Raw genomic sequence first — 25,909 nt, 5'->3', positions numbered from 1 at the left:
AGCGTGTGAATTAGCCTGCTGAATTTAATCTTTTTAATGAAATGAATTTATTTCAGGATATGAATATTTCCAAATCAGCTTTAGTGAATTTAAGTGGACTAGTACCTAAGGAGTTGTACTAACTTAAGGGCCTATAAACTTAGTTAAGACAGAGATTTTTGACACTTTGATCTCTGATCTTAATTTATGATGGAACATTAAAGAGTGCGAGCTCTTCCATGTTTTGTGGAAGTCATTTCCCAGAAGCTGACAGTTGTTTTACTAGCATTCCTTCTGTTCTACAGCCTAGGGTGCAATGTGATAATTATACACATAATTTTGCAAGTCACATCTACCAGAGCGTCCAAATAACATTAAAACTGGGTAAAGAAGGTTTAAATGGCCCAAATCATGTTAAACAAGTGAAAAATACAACCGTGCTGAATCCTTAAACTTTCAGCCAGTGTTCCCCAAGTGAAAAGAAATCCTTTCCCTGTTTATCTACCCTCCACACAGGGGAAATGATGAAACCTGGAAGCACTCACAAAGCACACCGGTGTCTTTCCCACTATTCTGGTCATTTTAAGACTTTTTTTAATGGAAGTTACAGTTAAAAGCATACTAACTTGCATATTATTATTATTATTTGTCTTTTTGCCATTTCTTGGGCCGCTCCCACGGCATATGGAGTTTCCTAGGCTAGGGGTCTAATCAGAGCTGTAGCTGCCAGCCTACACCACAGCCACAGCAATGCAGGATCTGAGCCGCGTCTGCGACCTACACCACAGCTCACAGCAACACCGGGTCATTAACCCACTGAGCAAGGGCAGGGATCAAACCTCATGGTTCCTAGTCAGATTCGTTAACCACTGCGCCACGACGGAACTCCCTAACTTGCATATTATTAAAAAAAAAAAAAAAAACTTTCTTGAAGAAATGTTACTTCTTTGGCAAAATTTTCAAGTTTTAGAATTATCAGCCTCCACTATACTTTTTATTTTATTCCTCGTTTGTTTGTTTGTTTTTGTCTTTTTAGGGCCACACCCGAGGCATATGGAGGTTCCCAGGCTGGGGGTCTAATCAGACCTGTAGCCGTTGGCCTATGCCACAGCAATGCCAGATCCAAGCTGAGTGTGGACCTACATCACAGCTCATGGCAACGCTGGATCCTTAACCAACTGAGTAAGGCCAGGGATCGAATCTGCAACCTCATGGTTCCTTGTTGGATTCGTTTCTGCTGCACCGTGACGGGAACTCCTGGATCCTTGTTTGAATATTGTGTTCCTGTGTTAACTTTCAAGCCATGGGGGTGTTTCCTTCTAGATTTTGTAGTGGATGAATGAGAGTTTCAGCCAGTGATAAATAGTTGAGGTTTTATGGAGTAGTAGATACCTATCTCTGCCTAGCAGAATTTGAATGCTGATCATGGGAATCTTGAGTCCATCTCAACTTCTAGAGGTTGCTCTGAAATGAGCTTGTGGTAAACTGGCACCTGAATGCCCTCGATCCTTGGGTTCTTGGGTTGCAAGGAAATTCTGGGACCAATATGTGAAATAGATCTAGTCTAGATGTGTATAGAATTTTTAAAGGAAATTAAGAACTCTAGGACTGGAATATTCTAGAACAACCTGAATTAATGTAATTAATTAAGTGAATGAAAAATTTACTTCCTCTTTTTAACTAGCCACATCTCATGTGCTCGGTAGTCCCATGTGGCTGTCACCCTGGACTGTACAGGTACAGAATGTTCCCATTGTTGTATAGGAAGTTCTTTTGGATCAAATTGAGATAGGCTCTTAGATTTGGGATGATACTAGCAAAGTGGGGGTTTTATTCATTGAAGATACCTTCATTCTTAGAGGCTCTGACCTATATCTGTGTTATAAGAAGTAATGAACAGAGGATGCCAAATTTTAACTAAATGAGAAATTTTAGTTTTTAACTAAAATAAAAACCATACTTTCCTGATTGACAAATACATGATTTCTAATTAAAATGATCAAAGGGAGTTCCCTGGTGGCCTAGCAATTAAGGACCCGGCATTGTCGCTGCTGTGGTGCAGATTTGAACTCTGGCCTGGGAATTTCTGCATGCCAAGGGTGTGGTCAACAAAAAAAAAATGTGCAGAAAGATGAATGTACATCAGCTCAAGGCTCATAAAGAGTGGTTCACCCATAAAAGAATGAGGCGGATTTTTTTGTATATTGATATACTTAAGATTTATAGCTAAGTGAAAAAGGCAAGGTATAAAGTGATGTATCTAAAATGCTTCTGCTTGGGAATTCCGCTCGTGGCTCAGTGGTTCACGAATCTGACTAGGAACTATGGGGTTGCGGGGTTTGGTCCCTGGCCTTGCTCAGTGGTTAGTTAAGGATTCGGTGTTGCCATGAGCTGTGGTGTAGGTTGCAGATGCGGCTCGGATCCTGTGCTGCTGTGGCTCTGGCGTAGGCCGGTGGCTACAGCTCGGATTAGACCCCTAGCCTGGGAACCTCTATATGCCGTGGGTGTGGCTCTAGAAAAGGCAGAAATAAATAAATAAATAAATATGCTTCTGCTTGGAAGAAATAAAGCAAGGATTGTACACACATTTGTGTAGGTTAGACCATCCCTGGAAAGATGAGAAATTACTAGCACTCATTGTTTTGGGACAGAGAAAGGGGGAAAACAGGGTCTCTAGGATAAGTATGTGTGGGGGAATTGTCTTTCTCTGTTCCTTCCTTAACCTTATCCTTCCCTTCCCTTTTCTTTCTTTCTTAATGCAAAACATATTAAGAAGATGACCAATCACCAGGTACCAAGGAGACTCAGTATGCTGTGGACTGGCTTAGACTGAGGGAAGATGGAGTGGGGTTAGCCTTGACATGGATTGACTGGAGTTGGGAGGATTTGGAGATCAGTACTGGGGCACAAGGACTCGCAGTCCTGGCCATTTTCTGCAGAGGAAGGTTATCAGAGTTCTATAGTACATGATTTTTAAAGTTTAAAATTACTGTTAAGTTACAATTTTTATGTAGTAAAATGAGGACATTTTAATGTCTTCAGTTGGATGTGTTTTGACAAATATCCTGTGTAACCACTACTCCTATCAAGGTACAGAGCATTTCTATCACTTCAAAATCTCTCTGGTTCCCCTTCCAGACAGTGCCCTCCACTCCATCTCCGGCAACCGCTGATCTGCCCTCCATCATTATAAGCATTGTTGGTTTTGCCCGTTCTAGGATTCCACATAAACAGAATTCTACCGTATGTGCTCTTTGATGCCTGTCGTCTTTCATCCACGATATTATGTATATCAGCAGTTTGTTTTTATTGCTGAGTAGAAGGCAGTCTGCTTTGATTCTTCTTCTCTTTTTTTTTTTTTAACTGAAGTATAGTTGATTTACAATGTTGTCTTAGTTTCTGGCATACAGCAAAGTGATTCAGTTTTGTGTGGGCTGTGTGTATGTACATACATATACATACACACCACACACACACACACACACACACACATTCTTTTTCATATTCTTTTCCCTTATGGTTTATTACAGGATTTTGAATATAGTTCTCTGTGTTATACAATAGAATCTTATTGTTTATCTTTTCTTGGCTGTACCCACAGCATACAGAAATTTCCAGGCCAAGGATTGAACCTGAGCCACAGCAGTGATCCAAGCCATAGCAGTGACAATGCCAGATCCTTAACTTGGTGTGCCACAAGTGAGCTATCTGTTTTATATAGAGTAGTTTATATCAGCTAATGCTTCAGTTCTTAATTCAGCAAATGGTCTGTATGTAGCAAATACGCTGGAATTAACGACTCTCCCCTACCCCACCACCCCTCCCAGATGCCCACCCCCTTGATAAATCTTGAACTGTTCCATAGGTCAGGGATCATAAAGTAGTTTAACATCAACTTAAACAAAACCAGCAGCTGGTGAGCAGGAGCAGTTGCAGGTGGCCCAGCTGCTCACCTGGAGGCGCAGGTCTGTGGATATTATCGCTCCTGTTCTTGGGCTCTGTACCCAGATAACCTTGGGTATTAGAACATTGCTCATCTGGGATCCCATTTATGTATAGAGTAAATAAAAATTAAAACCTCAATAGAATCCCTGATATAAGATGAATGACATAGATGTCAACGAGACACCATGCTGGGCTCCGCCAAGCACTCATGAACATTAACCTTCATAAATGTTTAGGTTTTTGTAATATAACCAGTAGCTGTTGAGAGAAAATGACAACAAATTAAAGAATGTGGGTCTTTAAAAATTGTATTAATGAGCCCTTTCTGTTCTTTTTAGCGTCAGTTAAACAGCATTTCTTGTTTAGAGCAGAAGACACATGTTTGTACCCAACTATAAAACACTATGTATAGATGGAATCTTCTCTAGCTACCTGTTATGTACCTCTGAAAACAAGTAAATTGTGGATCAAGAGAACTTTTCTCGATAGCTGTCAGATATGGCAAGGGACGATGAATGTGATTCAAGTATGTAAGGATGATGCCCTGGAGAGTGTTTCTGGTCTTTAATTGTAACCCCAGGACCTGCGATGTTGATTACAGATCCGTAGTCTGCACATGAAGCCAGAGCTTGCTTTTTGTGTACCCAGCTAACTTTCACCACAGAAAGGAAAAGAGAACAGTAGCATTGGCGTGCACATGGGCAGGAGTATTAAATATGTATAGAGTGAAAATGACAATTTTTTATTAATAAATTATGAGTGATACATTTGGTTGTGCAGTGCATGTTTTCACTGGCCCCCGATCGACTTTTTTCCTGCCTTCCATGTGTGTTTTACAGGCTATGTCTGAAAAAATTATCCAGCATAACCATTTCTCTTTCTGTGGTGTTTTATTAGATTGCAATGATGTGGGTATTCTCCTTGTCCTCCAACTGCCACAAAAAAGTGAATTGCATTTTTGTGTTATTAGAGCTCTCCAAACAGAGTAAATGTAGATTTTTAAAGAGAACACTGCTTGTCACTAATGTGGTGTCATGAATAATTCTGCTGTGGTTGAGCTAAGCTTCATAGGCACTGAAAAATTTATAAGGTAAAAAGCATGCTTACCTATATTTCACCGTGGCACATAGGTCTGATTTGGGGGAAGCAAAAGTATGTGGTGATGAGGCAGTTGAGATTGGATACAAAGTAGAGAAGATTCATAGACTAAATGTATTACTCTACCTGTAATTATGTGATACTAGTATTAATAAGGTCAAGGCTCTCAGAATTTTTTTTCTTGATATAATCAACCAGCTTTACAATGATTATTTTCTTGCTACTTATTCCACCTTTCTTTTTTTTTTTTTTTTTTTGCCCCTTTCACCCACAGCATATGGAAGTACCCAGGCTAGGGGTCGAATTGAAGCTGCAGCTGCTGCTGGCCTTCACCACAGCCGCAGCAATGTGGGATCCTTAACCCACTGAAAGAAGCCAGGGATTGAACCTGTGTCCTAATGGATATTAGTTCAATTCATTTCCACTGCACCACGAAGGGAACTCCTTATTCTACCTCTTTAAAAGGAAACTATAAATAAAACTAACTTCAAAATTACATTCTTAAGGAGTTCCTGTCATGGCTTAGTGGTGAACGAATCTGACTAGGAACCATGAGGTTGCGGGTTCGATCCCTGGCTTTGCTCAGTGGGTTGGGAATCTGGCGTTGCCGTGAGCTGTGGTGTAGGTTGCAGACGAGGCTCGGATCCTGCATTGCTATGGCTCCGGTTTGACCCCTAGCCCGAGAATCTCCATATGCTGCAAGAGCAGCCCAAGAAATGGCAAAAAAGACAAAAATATATATATATATATATATTACGTTCTTAATGTAATAAATGGATTTATCTGATTTTTTTCATTTTGGATTTCCAAATCTATACTAATATGGGATGCAACTTACATCATGGAACTCTGTAATTATGTTTTGCTTTTAGGGATCTAAGTATGTAGAAATTTCAAATGACATGGAATAATGCTCTACCTTATTTTTATAAATTTTTGCTTACTAAGAAAATGTCCTTATTGGTCTGATGATGTGGGGGCTGTGTGCCCTTAGACTGTTGAACAAAAATCAGCTTGTGGTTTCCAAATGTTAGTACCATCTGGATTTTTTTTTTTTTAACAAAAAGTTTTTAAGCATATTCTTAAGGAATGTATTTTGTAATTTCTTGGTAAATTTAATCAACCCTACTAAAAATGTTAATAAATCAGAGAAATTAACTCCTCAGATATATATCATGTAATGAGTTATTGGAAGTATTAATGCTGTTGTGTGTTATCTACTTGACATGTTGAATGTATTTAGGATTTAGAAAGATTTATTTTTATCAATCTGTACATGATTAACTAAAGGTTATATTCAATTTATGTATGTATTTATATTTATTTATTTAGACTGCACTTGCAGCATATGGAAGTTCCAGGCTAAGGGTCAAATTAGAGCTGCAGCTGCTGGCCTACACCACAGCCACAGCAACACCAGATCCCAGTTGTATCTGTGATCTACACTGCAGCACATGGCAACGCTGGGTCTTTAACCCAGTGAGTGGGGCCAGGGATCGAACCTGCATCCTCATGGATACTAGTTCGATTCATTTCCACCAAGCCACAACAGGAACTCCTATATTCAATTTCTAAGGAAATTTTCTCTCAGCCTTTTCTCTTTGTTAGGAATATGTCTCAATTATTAGAGTATATCAGCCCATGAAGTAAAAGTTTTGATAGAACCATTAAAGTGTATGTATTGTAAAAATCCTTTATTAGTTTAACTTTGTCTTCTTTTTTCTTTTCCAGAAAGCACAGACATGCCAACAAAGACTAGATAGGGAAATATCCAGCTTTCTCAAAATGATTAAGGAGTGTGACATGACTAAAGGTAAAAAAAATAAAATAAAAAAAAAAAACCCTGAAAAATATCCTAGTCTTTAACACAACCCATTATCATAGATGTTGACCCTTTGATTGATGATACATTTCAGAAAAGTTTTAGTTTTAAATTTAGAATTATATTTGAAAACCAAAGTTAAAGTTCATCTTTTAGGGCAGTAAATTCATTTTGGCTACATAGTGAGAATTGTGTTTATGAATCCCAGAAGACTTGGATTTTGAAGTCCAAATGTCTCGGGTTTGAATGCTTGTTCTGCCACTTATTAATTACTTTTGAGTAAAACATTTAGTTTCTCTGAGGGAGTTCCTGTCGAGGCTCAGTGGTTAACGAATCCAACTAGGAACCATGAGGTTTTGGGTTCGATCCCTGCCTGGCCTTGCTCAGTGGGTTAAGGATCCGGCGTTGCCGTGAACTGTGGTGTAGGTCGAAGATGTGGCTTGGGTAGCGCATTGCTGAGGCTGTGGCATAGGCTGGTGGCTACAGCTCCGATTCGACGCCTAGCCTGGGAACCTCCATGTGCCGAGGGAGTGGCCCAAGAAATGGAAAAAAGACAAAAAAAAAAAATTTCTCTGAGCCTCAGTTTCCTGATATATAAAATGAAGGGGTTTATAGTTGTCAGGTCTTGGTCTCCTATGAGTCTACGAACGTATACCTGAACTTGTCTAATTATTTTTGAATTTTTTATATTTTTGGTCTTTTGTCCTTTTAGGTCCACACCTGTGGCATATGGAGATTCCCAGGCTTGGGGTCTAATTGGAGCTGTAGCCGCTGGCCTGTGCCACAGCCACAGCCGAGCTGTGTCTGCAACCTACACCACAGCTCAAGGCAATGGCTGGATCTTTAACTCTCCTGAGCAAGGTCAAGGATCGAATCTGCAACCTCATGGTTCCTAGTCAGATTCATTTCCTCTACGCCATGATGGAATTCCAAACTTGTCTAATTATTAATCTCCCTTTCAAGAGTAAGCTTTTTATGCTTTCACTGTCCATTAGTTATGAATTAGCAAGAGTTAATTATAAATACTCCAAAATGAAAACACAATGCCATTCAAATTACAAAATCTTGGTATAAAATCCAATATGCAAATTAGCTTTTGGGAAAAAATTGTTTATTACTCTGTAAATTAAACATTATCATGTTTCTTAGATTTTATAGTTGCTTTAGACTTTAGCTATATGATGTGTTTATAAATAACTCCACTAAAATATCAATTTAGTTGTCTATGAGTTTATGATTAACTATCATTTTTAGTCATGATCTAGTGTATGTGTGCTCAGGGAATGTGAAGAAATGTTAACATTAGAGAGAACTGAGCATAAATGTTCTGTACCTATCCAAATGTACCTTGGGCATCCCTTTACTTCAGTTCAACAAACATGTATTTAGATGAGTCCTAACAGTGTGGGGAAAGGCTGAAGTCATTTTGATTATTGCAAGCTGAGATATTTCATTACTTTGGCTATTCATCCTCAGTGGGCTTTTAAACTAAGGGTTCATTTGGTATAATTCACATAAGCCTAGAATTGACTCATGTCGAGTGTACCATTCAGTGGCTTATAGTATATTCACAGAGTTACGCAACTGTAATAATCATCAGTGGGCTTTTAAAATGCCATCTTCAGGAGTTCCCATTGTGGGTCATTGGTTACAAACCTGATGAGTATCCATGAGGACATGGGTTCGATCCTTGCCCTCGTTCAGTGGGTTAAGGATCTGGCATTGCCGTGAGCAGTGGTGTAGGTCGTAGATGCGTCTCGGATCTAGTGTTGCTGTGGCTGTGGTGTAAGGCCAGCAGCTACAGCTCTTATTCGACCCCTAGCCTGGGAACGTCCGTATGCCACAAGTGCAGCCCTAAAAAGACAAAAAAACAAAAACAAAAAACATCTTCACCAGGAGCCATCAAAAGTAAGCAGAGATACTAACAACAACACTTAAAAGATGTAGAAACTGCACAGAGTGAGATGAAATATAAAGATTAATTTCTTTAACCTGGACCAAGGAAAGAAATTATATCAGAACTACGGCCCCATTATTGTTTTTTTTTTTTTTCTTTAAAACCTTGAGTCATATATATTCCTTGTCTCAGATCATCTGTATGACATGTCACTCATAGTGATGGCATGCATCATTTGTGCTCTTAGAGAAATGCATGCTATTCGGGACCACAGGAGCCATTTCATTTTGGACAGTTTACCAGGTTTGCCATCTGGGAAACTGAGGTATCTGACTGTGATCTGACAATGCCATTTCATATAGCTATAATAAAAGTCAGTAAGTTTATACATAAATGATAAACCTTATTTTCTGAAAGATTGGTGTAGATAAATAAAACTACCTTTTATGTAAATACTAAGTAAATCAGGTTGAGATAGTTTCGTGAATGGAATTGGAGAGTTTTGAAGGTAACTAAGCCTACTCTTAATTCCAAGGGTTTGTATGGAATAATCTTGCACCCTGTGTTTTATTAAAATAAGCTGATAGTGGACTTCCCGTGTGGCTCACAACGGAATAAGCTGATAGGTACACATCCTGCTCCAAACTTCCTACATAGTCTGCCAGTGACGTCTCAAGATGAAAAACGAAAATGTTCGTGGATGGAATCCAGAACTTGCAGCTCAAATTGTTAGTTGTCTTACATTTTAGTACAAACTGTATGAATGTGAACCTTAAGACTCAAGGCCCTTCTTTGTTACTGCATCTTGTACTGTACCCGTTCGGCTCTGTGTAGCCTCGCATCCAGATTACCACAGCAGCCTGCTCCTTAGTCTCCCTGCTTTCTGGGAACCCCCTGCATTCCATCCTTAAAGGGAACTGAATCGCAAGGCTTTTAGGAACCCTTCCAACTCCAGTTATATGAAATACAGCATTATTGCTGCCAGGTTAATTTTGGAAAGTTACTTTTTTAAAATTACAATTTTTTTTTTTTCCTCTTGAGGAAATCTTTTAAGTGTCCTTGAAACTGTAGAATAAAATGTAAACTCTTTATCCTGGTTTTTAAGGGCTTTTGTAGCCTGATCACAAACTGATTTTTGAACTTTATTTATAGTTCTTCTCCCCCATGACCAAACACTGTGGTTTTGGTCTGTAATGTCCTCTGTTAAAATAATACCTTTGGGAGTTCCCATCATGGCTCAGTGGTTAACGAACCCAACGAGCATCCATGGGGATGTGGGTTCAATCCCTGGCCTTGCTCAGTAGATTAAGGATCCAGCATTGCTGTGAGCTGTGGTGTAGGTCACAGACGTGGCTCGGATCTGGTGTTACTGTGGCTGTGGCGTAGGCTGGTGACTACAGCTCCGATTGGACCCCTAGCCTGGGAACCTCCATGTGCCGAAAGTGTGGCCCTAAAAGACAAAAAGACCAAACAGAACAAAACAAAAAAAACCTTTGTGGTACAATAGGTTCAAGATCCAGGGTTGTCACTGCTGTGGCTTGGGTTTACTTGCTGGCCCAGGAATTTCCACATGCCACGGAGGAAGACAAAAAAAATTTTTTTTTTCATATTCATGAGTGTCCCTTAAATCCAATTTCTTTCTGGATTAATGCCAAATTCATGTGTTTGGCCTTGGCATCACATCATTAAAGGTGCAAAGAATATGGTAATGAAATCTTTACTATTTTATCTTTACCAAAAGCCTTGTTGCAAAAAACAAGTAAAATAACCCAAACTTATAAAATTTATGGAAGACTTCCTGAAGGCCATGTAGTTGTTCTGTTCTTCCTGTGACAACCCTAAATTTACCCTTGGGTGTAGTAGCCAGGTTTTGACCATGCTGAATAATGTTGTATTGTAATTTATATTTGATCACATCACTTTATTACCTCAGGATCCTTTGAAGTGGGATTAATGGGTGAAAGCATATTAACAGTTTTGAGCCTACTGATGCATACTGCTTAATTACTTTCCAAAAAAGATATATTACATTACATGCCAAGTTTAATGCATGTCCTTTATTTTTTATTTTTTTTTTATGGCCACACCTGCAGCAAAAGGAAGTTCCTGGGCCAGGCAGGAGTTTAATCAGAGCTGCAGCTGAGGCCTATGCCACAGCAGCACTAGATCCAAGCCTCATCCATGACCTCTGTCGTAGCTTGTGGCAATGTTGGATCCCTAACCCACATCCTCACAGAGACACCATTGGGTCCTTAACCCACTGAGCCACAATGGGAACTCCACATGCACTTTATTGCATGTTACTAAATGTGTATAGGAAAACCCCTGGTTAAAGGCAAGAGCATGTTTTCAGTTACCTCAAAGACAATGTCTTAAAAGGAAAAGGACTTTTATTCAGCCCACTTAAAACTTCACTCAAAATCCTAGGCTTCAAGGAAATATCACCACCTTCCCTGTTGCTCCCCCCCTTCCCCCCTGCCGCCCCGTCCACGCCACCCTTGTCTCCTACATGCACTATTAAATCAACCTCTTGACTCAGATCCTGCCCTTGCCCCCTACAGTCTCTACCCCAGGATCCCTCTGAAGCATCTGCGGGTTGATGTCCTTTGCTCAGAATATCCACTGGATTCCAGGTCTTCTCCTTGGAGTGAAAGATAAAGTCCTTCTGATGATTGCCAGAGCCTTCCGGGACCCTCTCACCTCCCTGTCCTCACCTCCCAGTTCCCCCTGCCTTCCTCTCCCAACTTCACTGGCCTGCTTGCTGCCTTGAGCCTGGGCTGTGCTGGCCCCTCTGCCTGGAAGACTTTTCTCCAGGGTTCACCCTCCCTCACTCCCTCCCTCCCCAGGTCTTCACCCCAGCAGAACCTTCTGTTCCAGGCTTTCTCTTGTGTGGCACTGGTTTGCTCCTCTAGTCTGTTCTCTGCCCTGCTTGGTGCCCCGGGCTGTTGATCACTCTAGACCTCAGGGGTACTTGTGGGGCTGCTCTGCCCTTGGCTCTCTGGTTGGATCCAGCAAACAGACTGTCCTGGCAGGAGGTGGGTGGAGGGAGGGAGGAGAAGGAGGTCAGGGCTAACCCTACTCCCTTCTGCCGGCTGAGGTCTGCTGGGCTCCTCCACTGGCCCAGGGCCCCATCCTCTGCCTCCAGCTCCTGCTGCCATCTCCTTTTGCCCCAGAATTTGCCAGCTCTTCCTTGTCAGGACACCTACTGATAACTACATCTAGTTGAAGCTTCCAGCTCCAGCAGTTGCTGCCCCCTACTTGTTTTTTGTTTGTTTGTTTGTTTTGTCTTTTTGCCATTTCTGGGGCTGCTCCCTTGGCATATGGAGGTTCCCAGGCTAGGGGTCCAGTCATAGCTGTAGCCACCAGCCTACAACAGAGCCACAGCAACAGCAACGTGGGATCCGAGCTGCTTCTGCAACCTATACCACAGATCACAGCAATGCTGGATCCTTAACCCACCGAGCAAGGCCAGGGATCGAACCTGCAACCTCATGGTTCCTAGTTGGATTTGTTAACCACTGAGTCATGATGGGAACTCCATCACTCCACTTGCTTTATTCTTTGTCATTTATCAAACTTCCTACAGATGTGTGTGTAGTTGATTGTCCACCCCTCCTGTTGGACCACAGACTCCACGAAGGGAGGAACTTTGGTTGGTTTTATTCATGGACTATCTTCAGCACCTAAACAGTGCATAACACATAGGGCTTGTGCCTGCTCACCTCTCCCTCCTTCCCTCCCCAGCACCTTCTCCAGCCACTCCCACTCTTAGTGAATGACATGGATAACATATTGATCCAGCTCATAAATTTATAGCTTATTTCTCTTGAGCCACAAAGAAACTTGTACTGCATTTGCTATGTCAAGTTAGTAAGCATAGAGATTATATAATTCAGTGAGACCTTATAGAGACAGACCAAATGAGGAAGAAGCCATCAGTGCTGGGGGAGATTTTGCATTCTTTTTTACCATTAGGAGTTCCACAGTCAATGCCATTTTTTTTTTTTTTTTAATCGTCTCCTCTTCTCTGGATTTAGTTTTTTTGTTTGTTTTTTTTCCTGAGGCATACCTTTGAGTAGTTCTTTCACTGAGAATCTGTGAGTGGTAGAATTTCTCTGTCATCTAAATCTTTGTTTTACTCCCATTATATTATGTCCATTATTATAAATAAGCTCACAGAGGCACAGAGAGCTTAGGTAATTTGTCTAAGTTCCCACAGCTAGTAAAAACCAGAGTCAGTGTTTAATCCTAGGCAGCATGCTCCAAATATTGTTCTTAGCTGATAAAGGGTCTAGACTAAATCGAGAAATCTGTGTTTATTCTTGAACGTTTGCTCTGTGAACCAGAAAAGTTTACAGCCTTTCATCCCTAGATCTACATCTCCAGTGAAAGGGAGAATTTGTTGAGGACATTCAGAGTCGCTTGGCTCTTGTAGTTTTGAGGTGGTGTTCGCATCCTTACAAGTCTCCCATTGAGAAGTTCAAGAGGATGGTGGGACTGATGTAGGGTTCACGTTCCTAACTCACAGCAAGGAAATCCTCCGTATTTTTCCTGTCAGTTTTTTTTTTCTTCTCTTTTCTTGTCCCGATGCTCTTTCTGGTCTTTTCCCTCTCCCAGAACACATCACACGGTTTCCCAAGCGCAGACCTCGGCACCATCTCAACCTCCTTTCCTGTGGTGCACATTCCGCGTCTCCACATTCATTCGCTCCCCATTCACTGCGCTGACATAGGACCCAGCCATCCTGCCCGGGGGCTGCAGCCCTTCTTATCTGGCTGTGCCGCCTCCGGTTTTATGTTCCTCCACTTCCCTCCCCGTGGTATGTTCCACAGTGTGGTTTCAGAGGTGCCTGTAAACAAAACCAGGTCTTGTCACCTTCAGTGCCTGAGGGCATAATCAACTCTGACTTGACCTGTGTCTCCTCACTTCAGCAGTCTCCCCTCTTCCTTCCTCTTACTCACTGTTCAGCAACACTTGAGTTTTTCTCATGCTTTAGGGTCTTGTTCCTACCTTGTGAAATACTAACTTTTCCTCATCGTTTAAATGTAGCTTCTAGAAACTTCTTGGCTTCTCTCAGACTAGCCTAAGTGTTCTTACTCTGCGTGTCCAGATCACTCTCCCCTTTCCCTGTTGTGGCACTGAAGCCCTTTACTTCTTTACTCTTTCAGTTTTCATTTCCCACTCTGGGCAGACCTGGGCCTCCTCAGGTCTTAGAAGGTAAGAGAAGGGCAGGCAGAGGTTTAGGCCTGCTTGCTGTTGGGTGCTCCTGCACAGGCTCGTTATACAGGAGAGGGAGCTTCTGCCCTGGGTCCAGGCTTCCTTTCAGGGAATGGAGTTGAGGAGTCAAACCAATCAGACAAAGTGGCTATGAAATTAAGTGATCTATTACTCATATTTATTTCACCCAAAGTTTCTATGAGAAAACATGATCAAATTCTCACCCTTCCCCTTATTCCTTGTGGCACAGACCCTACCAGCCCTGACTTTCCTGGAGGCAGAGCTCCCCAGGTCACATGTGATTCTACTCAAATCACTGACTGTGTTGACTGGTTTTTCTCAACAATCATTACTGTGAAGTGAGGAGCCCAGGGTCAGAAGTGATGCAACTCCAGGCATAGCCTTTGATGGAGATTTTAATCAATAAAATCTTCCTGGCATTCCCATTGTGACTCAGCGGTTAAGAACCAAACTAGTATCCATGAAGATGCAGGTTGGATCTCTGGCCTCCCTCAGTGGGTCAAGGATCCAGCGTTGCTATGAGCTGTGGTGTAGGACTCAGATGCGGCTCATATCTGGCTTTGCTGTGGCTGTGGTGTAGGCTGGCAGATGCAGCTCTGATTCATCCCCCAGCCTGGGAACTTCCATATGCCGAGGGTGTGGCCCTAAAAAAGCAAAAAAATAAAGATAAAATCTTTCTCTTTGCCTCCCTTCACTCTTATTTGCAGAAGAATGCAAAGACATACATATTCCATAGTTCTCCTGGCTTCCTCCCTGTTTTGGTGCCAAAAGTTCTTCCCAACTGGTACTTTTCTAAATATTTTGAAATTAATCATTTCACTTTTCCCAACAAATGTATACTTTCCCTCCTATTCTAAAGACTCCCTCCCATCAGTACTGTTCATTCAGTAATAATTGTTTTACTTTGTTATCCTTACTAGATGGCAAGTTTTCTAAGGACAAAAAAAACTGTTTCTCAGTTAATTACTTAGGCTTTTATCTCCAGCACCAAGTGTAGTGATTGATACATGGTAGCCACTCGGTAAATGGTAGAAGCAAGTTTTAACCTCTCCAGTTCTCATTGACCATAATTCTGAGACTGTCCAGTGTTTTCAGTACTATCTGAAAAAATAGTTACAGATATTCGAGATATGTTTGTTTTATTGGGAATTATATTTAGCAATAAAAAATCTTTTTCAAGATCCAACTCAAGTCCCATTACTTTTCATCGGAATCCACTGTGTTACACCGTCTCATAATGGTAACTCCTTTCTCTGAACATGTAACTTTTTATGTATGTTCAGTTTGTTTGCTGTTTATATCTTATCCCTGATAATATCTTTTTATTCTTAACTCATTTAACACATGCTGTGTTGAACTATGTGTTTTATACTTCCCACTGCAACTAGTGTAAATTACATAGACGTAGATATGAACAGTCAATTAGTGGTACTTAACCAGTAGGTGATTGCATTGAAACTAATCATCTTAATTTGAACAAGAAATAGATTTATATTCTTAGTATATCTTACATATGTCACCAGTCTTGATTTTTTTTTTCAAGTTAATGGCTTGATATAGTTGATGTTTTTAGAAGAGTAGTTGGTTGATCTTATTTATTTATTTATTTATTTTTGGCTGCACCCATGGCATCCAATAATTGCCAGGCCAAAGATCAAAGCCAAACCACAGAAATGACAATGCCAGATTCTTTTTTTTTTTTTTTTTTCTTTTTCTTTTTAGGGCCGCATTTGTGGCATATGGAGGTTCCCAGGCTAGGGGTCCAATCAGATCTACAGCTGCCGGCCTATGCCAGAGCCACAGCAACACCAGATCCGAGCCTTATCTGTGACCTACCCAAAGCTAACGGCAATGCCAGATCCTTAACCCACTGAGCAAGGGCAGGGATTGAACCTGCAACCCCAGAGTTCCTAGTTGGATTCATTTCCGATGCGCCACGACAGGAACTCCCAACGCTAGATTCTTAACCTGCTGAGCCACCAGGAAGCTCCAAGAATAAGTGATTTTTAAAAAAATTTTTTATTTTTTTGTCTTTTTAGGGCCTCACCTGCAACATATGGAGGTTCCCAGGCTAGGGGTCAAATTGGAGCTATGGCTGCCAGCCTGCACCACAGCCATAGCAACTTGGGATCCAAGCTGCATCTGTGACCTATATGACAGTTCACGGCAATGCCGGAGCCTTAACCCACTGCGCAAGGCCAGGGATTGAACCTGCATCCTCATGGATGCTAGTCAGATTCGTTTCCACTGAGCCATGATGGGAACTCCTAGTTGATTTTTATGTGCAGTATTTTCTTCTCCATTTTGAGGAGAGCACTGATTTTCTTGAGGCATTTATATAATTCCGATTAAGTATGATTCTGTTTTAATAACAGTTTTCATGCAGGTAAGATCATGTCTCTCTCTCATGTCATAGATATATTGCATTTTTTTTTCACCACAAGACAGAAATTGTCTTATTTTGATATTTTATTTCCTATGACCTTTAGCTTTGGCACTAGATAGTTTTGGGACTTTTCATTCTCTCTGCTGTTTTTTTTTTTTTTTTTTTTTTTTTTTTTTTTTTTTTAAAGTAAATACAAACACTTAAGGCAGCACTGTTCCCAGAAAGACTAGGGTGAGAAAACAATGCTATTAAATCAATTTTTTTTCTTTTAAATATCTTATCTCCAATGATAGAAATATTTGAGCAAATATTGAAAAATAGGCAATATATGTCTACTTGTGCCTCAAGTAGAAGGAAAATGTAGGCTTTTCTTTTTTTTTTCTGGCCTCTCCCTGGCATATAGAGTTCCTGGGTTAGGGATCAGATATGCGCCACAGTTGTCACCTACGCCACAGCTGCAATCCTTTAACCCACTGTGCCGGGCTGGGGATCAAACCTGCATTTTTACACTGTGGAGATGATGCTGATCCACAGCAGGAACTCCAGGAAAATGTAATTTTACATAATCTATTTATCAATCTGCCCTAATTAGCCAGCCTGTAGTAATATCAATTAAAATGTGTGTATCTTAATACAGTAATTCTTTTGATGTAAAATAAAACAATCTAAAATCATTTAGATGTTCTAGGCAAGCCTGGGAATAAAATATTTTATTATTTTCTTTTTTTTTTTAGGGCCACACCTGTGGCATATGCAAGTTCCCATGCTAGGGGTCCAATCAGAGCTGCAGCTGCTGACCTGCATCTCAGCTCAAGGAAGTGCTGGATCCTTAACCCACTGAGTGAGGCCAGGGATCGAACCCTCATCCTCATGGATCCTAGTCAAGTTAGTTTCTGCTGACCCACAAGAGGAACTCCCAATTTTTTTTCTCCTTATTCTTTAAATTGATACATGAGTCTTTTCTTCAAACAAAGTCCAGTGCAGGGTCTCGGAGTGTTAAAGAGATTGAGCATTTCCTGAGGGTAACAGAGGTCCAGCATACATGCAGTGTCTGTGTTCTCTGTTATAAGCAGACATGGCTGCTTTTGGAATCCAGTAGGAGAGGTCATAGCCCACAGCAGTATTTAAGGAAGGCTTCATGGAGAGGATGGCATTTGAACTTGGCCTTGCCGGGGCGGGGGCAGGGGGGTGGAGGTGGGGGGAACAACAGAACTTTTGGTTAAGTGGGGAAATTTCTGAATATGAATAATAATTTCCAGTATTCATGGAAGAGGGACCATCTTTAACAAAGGTTTGGAAGCAGTAAAACAGAATAGTATTTCTGGGAAGACAAATATTTTCAGAACAACAGCTTGGCTGATACTGACTGTTTATGGAACAACCCAAATGTTAGTTTAACGAATATGGACTTTTTCTATATAAGGAGAAAAATGGAGTTTTTCTGTATTAGGGTTTAGTTTGTTAACAAGACAAGAAACAAGTACTTCCACACTAGTTTTAAAACTTAGCCAATTAAAAATTGTACAGTGTAATCATGAAAACGACAGATTGTGAGCTTTTTATACGTTTCTCTTTTCACATATGATCTTCTAGCATCTTCCCTGAGTTCAAGAATATTTTTAGTACAAAAAAATAACTTTTTTCCTCAAAATTAACAGTGTCCAATTCTCAGAGTAGGCCAGATATAGTAACATACTGGCCCTTTTGCATGTATTTATTACAGCTCTATCTCTAAATATTAATTGGTTAAAACATATTTGCAGTGATTCCCAGTTGGTAACTTTTCTAGAAGCCTAGCTGTTTTCTTTTATATAATCAGTATGCAGACATCATTGCATAAGAAGTATGCCATTGTGAACAGACTGGCCCTGATATGCTGCAGTGCACCAGAGTGTTGCCAAAGTCCATGATTCTTACACCATCCTACCATGCAAGTTAATATTAATTCCAAAATCTTATTTAAACATTAGATTGCCAAAGAAGTTAGGTAACTTCACTCTTTTGGATTGAAGAAATTTTTTTTTCTTTTTATGGCCATACCTGCAGCCCATGTAAGTTCCTAGGCCAGGGGTTGAATTGGAGCTGCTGGCCTACACCACATCCACTGCACTGTGGGATCCGAGCCATGTCTGCAACCTACAGCACAGCTCACACAGCACTGGATCCTTAACCCACTGAGCAAGGCCAGGGTTTGAACCTGCATCTTCATGGATGCTAGTCAGGCTCATAACCTGCTGAGCCACAACAGGAACTCCCAGACTGAAGAATTTGACACTCTCTCAATAATGGATTCTTTTTTTTTTTTTTTTTTTGTTGTTGTTGTTGTTGTTGTTGTTGCTGTTGCTGTTGTTGTTGTTGCTATTTCTTGGGCCGCTCCCGCGGCATATGGAGGTTCCCAGGCTAGGGGTTGAATCGGAGCTGTAGCCACCGGCCTTCGCCAGAGCCACAGCAACGCGGGATCCGAGCTGCGTCTGCAACCTACACCACAGCTCACGGCAACGCCGGATCGTTAACCCACTGAGCAAGGGCAGGGACCGAACCCGCAACCTCATGGTTCCTAGTCGGATTCGTTAACCACTGCGCCACGACGGGAACTCCAATAATGGATTCTTATAAAAACTCGTCTTGATGTATGTTTTCTTGAAATATCTTTTGAAAGCTTGAATATGTTTTGTTTTTTAAAAACATGTAAAATACTCCTTAAAAATTTAGACATTTAATGATTGTTTTCTGCTAATCAACAAGTATCTTAAGTGTGAAATATCTAAAACATAGACAAAACTGGAGATGGTTAAGTATGTGATGGTATTTAGTAAAAGAAATATATACATGAATGACTATGCTTCCATCTTCCTATGCTTTGTGCCATAAAAGTGGAAAATTACTAGATTACCCAGATAATTTATGGAAGATAGAGGCTGTGTATGTTTTTTCCTGTTCGTCTCCTCGCAGTCCCCCAGCCACAGTTCTGCGTAAGACATCTGTTGAGGTACTATTTAAGTCACATGGCATCTAGCATATGGTACTTTCTTTTGCTATTTAGCAGCTAAGTACAGAATAAATCTTCACAATGTGTATCAAAGATTCAAAAAGGAAAAGTACGTAAAATATTTTAGAATATAGTAGATTTCAATTACTTGGGTGTTATTAAGAATAGCTAGCACTCGCAAACTATATTCCATAAGATGAAAAATAAGATAAAATGTCATTTTGTCTTTGTAGCCAGATATTAATCAAAGACTGTTTATACCTTCATTTAACACTTTTCCTTTTGTTGCCCACTTTTGCCTTATGAGTTTTTTGGGGTTTTTTTTTAGGGCCACACCCACAGCCTATGGAGGTTCTCAGGCTAGGGGTCCAATTGGAGCTACAGCTGCTGGCCTACACCACAGCCACAGCAGATCCGAGCCGCATCTGCAACCTACACCACAGCTCAGGATAACACCGGATCCTTAACCCACTGCAGGAGGCCAGGGATCAAACCCTCAACTTCATGGTTCCTAGTCGGATTCATTTCTGTTGCACCTCGACAGGAATTCCTGCCTTATGAGTTTTGAGAAATAGCTTTTTCAAGAAAAGGACTTGTCCTTGCTAAAATAAATCACATTCATGTAAAAAACTTGAAAAATTAAAAGAATAAAACAGTAATAGAGTTTTATCACTTAGTAGTAATGACTAAATAATTTGTGGTATGTTCTCTGTAGATTTTATTTACATTCCATTTCCCATTTAAAAATTGTTTCTTCTTAGTACCCACTATTTTATGGCCTAATAATTGCAAATTGCTGGCATTTGGATTTATTTTATTCCTTTTTTTTTTTTTTTTTTTGGCTTTGGGGCCTCACCCATGACATATGGAAATTTCCAGGCTATGGGTCAGATCAGAGCTACAGCTGTCGGCCTACGCCAGAGCCACAGCAACTCAGGATCCAAGCTGCATCTGTGACCTACACCACAGCTTAGGGCAGTGCCAGATCCTTAACCCGCTGAGTGAGGCCAGGGATCAAACCTGCATCCTCATGGATCCTAGTTGGTTTTGTTTCCGCTGTGCCATGACAGGAACTCCCAACTTTATACCTTTTATTTATTGACTTTGTTTACCATGTTTTAAGAATAGTGGTTTAAGTGAATCAAGATTATTTAAATAGGGGAGTTCCCTTGGTGGCTCATTGGTTAACGAACCAGACTAGGATCCATGAAGATCCATCCATGAGCTGTGGTGTAGGTTGCAGACGAGACTTGATCCTGCATTGCTGTGGCTGTGGTGTAGGCCGGCAGCTGCAGCTCTGATTCAACCGCTAGCCTGGGAACTCCCATTTTCTGCCAAGTGAGGCCCTAAAAAGCAAAAAATATATATATATATTTAAAGTACAGGGGATGGTACAGATTTAATTGTCTTTCTCCTTTTGAGTTATTTTTTTTCTTAAAGGTTTCTGAATATTATGATTTTATTTGATGGAAAGGACAGATTTAAAGGATCCTAATACATAATCAAAATACAGTCCTAAGCTATTTCAACCAAGTACATTTCTCTTGAATTAATCTGCATGGATTATGACATTTCCCTTGTTTAAGTGATATGTGTGCATCTTGCAGCTTTCTCTTGTCAACATTCTGTTATTTTTTTGGGTTGTTTTTTGTAATGGGTAAAGTGGATTAAAGATTTTGTTTAGAGGTCCAGAGAAGATACTGATATTTATGTTCCCACCTTAAACATATACTGAAAGATACTGGACCTTGACAGGACATATTTTTGAGAGTGAAAGACCTATTTATACAAAACATTTATCCAAATAAGAAGTGAAGGAAGTTGAGTTAATGCCACCTTCAGATATTTTAGCCATCATGTCTCTTTTTAGCACTTTCTCTTTGAATAAAATTACTCATCTAGTAATAAGTATCTTGAAAGGAAATGTTAATGTTTTATAAGTAATGATACCATTCCTTCTTAGCAGCTCTTTTTCTTAAAAATTATATTACTACTTATTCCTATAAGCTTTTTAATTCTAGCTCTTCTCCTTTTAGGATATAGGCTTTTCTAGGTCAAAGCTACATCTTTTCTTTTTGGTAAATTAGTCAAGGCACTAATTTATGTGCCCTGCATACAGTGGTGCTTTATAATGATGCCCAAGGAACATACTATATGCTTTGCTTAAGGCAAATGGAAGGAGACATGAGGTTAGTAGATATAAAAATGTATTTGTGGCCTTAGTTTACTTTAAGATTACCTAAAGTCCCACTCATTTCACTTTTTTTTTTTTTTTTGTTTATAGAAATGCTTCCATCATTTCTTCAGAAAGTTGAAGTTGTCTCTGAAGCTTCTAGAGAAACATGTGTAGCTTTGAGTGATTGCCTTAATCTCTTCACTAAACAAGAAGGGGTAGGTAGTTTGTAATTGAATTTTTTTTAAATGTTTGAGTGTCACATAGTGGATCATCCAATATATCATTGCTTTCAAATTTCTGAAGGTAGAAGAAAATAGAGTTAAAGGAAAGCTTCATTTTCACTAAAATTTAGAACTTACTTATTCCTGATTAAGCAGGATGATCCTGGAATAACTTCTCTTTTATCATGTAATTTGCTTATATATCCATATGTAACAAGTGTGTTTCAAATTGATCTACTCTGGGTGGTTGTGGCATTTCAATAGGAATATGAAAATAATTCTAGAAAGAAAAGGTCTCTATATGAAAAAAATATGTACTTTTATTTAGAAAATAGTTATTTTAACCTATGTGAACAGAGCTTAATGGGTTAAATTTTTGTGTTTGTGCTCTCTGCCCCTTGCTCTCTCCTATTTAAAAATTTGCCACTTGAGTTCCTGTCATTGCTCAGCGGTAATGAACCCCACTAGTATCCATGAGGATGCTGGTTCAATCCCTGGCCTTGCTCAGTGGGTTAAGGATCTGGCATTGCTGTGAGCTGTGGTGTAGGTCACAGACCTAGCTTGGATCCAGCAGTTGCAGCTCCAATTCTACCGCTAGCCTGGGCATTTCCACATGTCGTAGGTGCAGCCCTTAAAAAAAGCCAAAAAAAAATTGTCACTTGAAATTCCCACTGTGGTGCAGTGGGTTAAAGATCTACAGTTTAGGCTGTGGTGTAGGTTGCAGCTGGGGCTCAGATTTGACCCCTGGCCCAAGAACTTCCATATGCCATGGGTGGAGCTGAAAAAAATAAAATAAATAAATAAAAGTGCCACTTGATTTTCCAAATATAGCAAAAGTGGTATGCCTATCTGTTAGTAACTCTTTTCTAAGGACTGAAGGGTCATTAAAGTGTGTTTTGACTGCCTGAACAAGGATTTTTCTTTCTTATGTTTTTCCTCCCATTTTCATGATTTTGATGTAAGTCAAGTTGCAATATGATTATAGCATTGCAGAACACTGAGGAACAAATTATGACGATATGGGATTCAGGTAGTATTTATTACATGGTAAAACTAAATTCATTCACATCTCTTATGTGGTACCTGATGAATGTATTGATAACTTTTTTTGTTCTAGAAATATGTATAGTTTTAAAGTGAACACTAGCTTAGAAATAATTTCTAAAGAAGCTGCCTTATCCTAATCTTTAAGTTAAAAAAACTTAGGTAACCTCTTCTGTGTAAATCTATAGCTATGTATAAGAATATTAGCCTAAAGTTTAACTTCATTAACCTCTTTAAGCCTTTTAAATTTGTCATGAGAATTAGATAATTGTAAGCAAAATGCTTAGCATAGTTCCTGACACATAGTAAGCCCTGAGCATAAGTCAGCAGTTGTTACTGTGGGATGCTGTCTAATTAACACTTGTGACCCCTTTTCTCTGATGGTATCTTGGAGCTTCCATGTTTTTAACATTGGTTTTATCTTGTTTTGGGAGGAGGTGGTGTTGTCTAAAGAAAATTTATTTGACTGTTTGTAGACTGACTGTGTTGTGTTTCCATCCTTATTATTTAAGTGATAATGGGCTACTTAAGTTCTCTAAACTTTGATATCTTCTTCTTTCAAATAAGAGAGGCCATGTAGAAAGTCATTAAGCACACTAGTCTGAAAGTCTAACAGATCTCTTGTAAATCTCAGCCTTTCCTTAACCACTTGTAGGACCTTGGGCGAGTTTCTGTAGCATGAAAATATATAAACGCCTCAGTATGGGGTGTGGATATCAGATGTGTATAGATGAATAATATGTACACAGCATATTAGCACATCACGGGCACAAAATATTCATTTAGTAAATGACATTGCTTCAAACTTTTAAGAGTATCTTTAAGATTTCTGTTCAGTAATTTTATGAAATGTCAATTTTATGGAGCCCTTAATAGAAATCTATGGATTTCCTTCTGAGAATTATGATTATAGACAATGAGAAGGCCTAAAAAATATTTGCAAGATAAATGGCATCATTGAAGTTGGTCTTATCAAGTAGCTAAGAATTACAACATAGGGATTTAATGGCTTAATTGAGGTCAGAGTGGAACGATTATGTACTAGTAATGCCTTATTTATCTGGCAACATAAATTAAATTTTCATTATCTGGAAATTTTATTAAAAGAGCAACGATAAACTTTGAACAAAACAGACTTGAATCCAGTTCTTGGCTCTGCTGTTTAATCTCTGTCTTTGCAATACAATCTCCTTTTTAAAGTGGTGATCAGGAGTTCCCGTCGTGGCGCAGTGGTTAACGAATCCGACTAGGAACCATGAGGTTGCGGGTTCAGTCCCTGCCCTTGCTCAGTGGGTTAACGATCCGGCGTTGCCGTGAGCTGTGGTGTAGGTTGCAGACGCGGCTCGGATCCCGTGTTGCTGTGGCTCTGGTGTAGGCCGGTGGCTACGGCTCCGATTCAGCTCCTAGCCTGGGAACCTCCATATGCCGCGGGAGCGGCCCAAGAAATGGCAACAACAACAACAACAACAAAAGACAAAAAAGACAAAAAAAAATAAATAAATAAATAAAGTGGTGATCAGAGTTCCCTGGTTGCTCAGCAGGTTAAGGATCCAGCATTATCACTGCCGTTGCTCAGGTTCGATCCCTGGCCCCAGAACTTCTGTGAGCCTTGGGCATGCCCCCCACAGCCCCCCCAAAAAGGAAGAGTACAGTTAAGTGACCAACCAAAACGAAGCAGACTGGTGTTTTGAGGAGTATATGAGATCATATGGTCAAAACACTTTGTGCAGTACCTGGCACAAAATAGGGACCCGGTAGATGTAAGTGACACAAGCCCCAGCAGCAGCAAAACTATTTTTACTCTGATCTCTTTTAAGGACATTTACTCTAAAGGTTACACATTCACTTCTTAAAACGAAAGTTTTCATATTGAATTTTATCTTTCCTGGGTGCCTCAGGATTGTCCCTTTGTATGTTTATGATTATTCTTTGTCTTAATACAGAGATGCCTTCAGAGGATAATGTTTATAGGACTCTTTTTTGATTAAATGGTCCAATCCTGCTAATTCTCAAATTCTTTTTTGCTCCTTATGGTTTAATAAATACTTTTTTACTTGCTTGATTTTTAGATCAATGGGGTGCCCATCTCTAGCAGTGGAATACTGATCCCTTTTGATATATTCATACTAATCTCCTGTTTGTTAAAAAAGAAAACCAGTAACCAAACTTGGTAAAATTATGTCCGCAGTAAGCCTAAGGTAGCTCTGTATGAGAAACATGGGGGTTGACAATGGGCACAGGTCATAGCATTGGACCTGGGGCCTTCTAGTATGCACTTGTTCTTTGCTTATTTGGGGGAGCCCTGATATGGCCTAGATACTCCTGGTTTCCAGGTGACCTCTATATAAATGAGACAGTATGTAGGCGTATTTTACTTGAAGTAACACTAATGTTGTTTACAAAAAACCGAGGCAATATATAAAATAAGATGTAAAGTTTGTGAGTGATCTATTATAGGGAACCTTACTAGATGTTTTTAGGGTGATATACTTGGGAAACATCATAGATTGTGAAGGCTGTGATTTTTCTTGGACCTTGTTTGAGAGTTCTATTCAGAAGGCTAGATACTGGTTTCACAAATTATTGTTTCTGTATTTTGCCTCACCAGAGGGTGGTATCAGAAGTGGTTAAAATGTCACTCAGAAGTCATCATTGGTGCCCTTCTGGTTCTCTGGGTTTTATTGAGTTCCCCTTGATATTAGTCAAACCAATTTTTAGTGTAAGCTCACCAATAAAATATTTCATACTTGCATGTTAAATCTCCTGACTGCTGAAGAGATGAAACCCGAACATATGGTTGGGATGATAGGATGCCAAGCTTGGGGTGTAATGGAACGATTCAGACTCTCAGTTGGAACCAACAAAAGTACTGCTACTCTGGACCAGATGCTAAAGTCTTTGGAGAGAATCCATACCCTCATGTGAACTCCTATGTCTATGTGGAGTCATGGTTTCTAATATTCATATAGCTTCCTGAGCTGCTCAGAGTCCTTTAATCCCTGTCTCTCGTTTGCAATGTTTATATCTTTCAGGCCTTCACCTTTTTCTCTCTCATCTCTCGCATGAGCAAAATTCTTTGTTACGCATCAGGCAGTCATTGCATGTGCTATCAAC

At 40.0% G+C, this 25,909-nt stretch overlaps 2 protein-coding genes across 15 annotated transcripts in view; one reads left to right on the top strand and one right to left on the bottom strand.

The window, feature by feature from the left end:
* The window catches only part of OSBPL1A (oxysterol binding protein like 1A), a 221,190-nt gene that overhangs the window by 79,827 nt on the left and 115,454 nt on the right, over positions 1–25,909 (top strand). For 9 of the 14 annotated variants that reach the window (XR_014807738.1, XR_014807736.1, XR_014807737.1 and 6 more), the window contains 2 exons: positions 6,754–6,835; positions 21,639–21,745. The exons of 2 other annotated variants lie outside the window; for them this stretch is intronic. Coding sequence is in view for 9 of the 12 variants with exons in the window: in XM_084964346.1 (XP_084820472.1) it covers positions 6,754–6,835; positions 21,639–21,745 (189 nt within the window). In the remaining 3 variants the exon portion in view is untranslated. The remainder of the gene's footprint in view (positions 1–6,753; positions 6,836–21,638; positions 21,746–25,909) is intronic. 3 more of the 14 variants (XM_084964350.1, XM_084964349.1, XM_084964348.1) reach the window with 1 other exon arrangement.
* Positions 12,379–25,909, bottom strand: part of LOC110261184 (uncharacterized) — a 31,193-nt gene continuing 17,662 nt past the window's right edge. Inside the window, exon 5 of the mRNA XM_084959117.1 lies at positions 12,379–13,590. The gene's annotated coding sequence lies outside the window, so the exon portion shown is untranslated. The remainder of the gene's footprint in view (positions 13,591–25,909) is intronic.

This window comes from Sus scrofa, chromosome 6 (assembly GCF_054392235.1).
Source record: "Sus scrofa isolate SSC_HxYL_T2T_F1_AM1 chromosome 6, Sscrofa_HxYL_maternal_Yorkshire_Landrace_v2.0, whole genome shotgun sequence".
Taxonomy (NCBI): Eukaryota; Metazoa; Chordata; class Mammalia; order Artiodactyla; family Suidae; genus Sus; species Sus scrofa.
The sequence above is the reverse complement of the archived record's forward strand: the minus strand, read 5'-3'. Positions and strand labels throughout refer to the sequence as shown.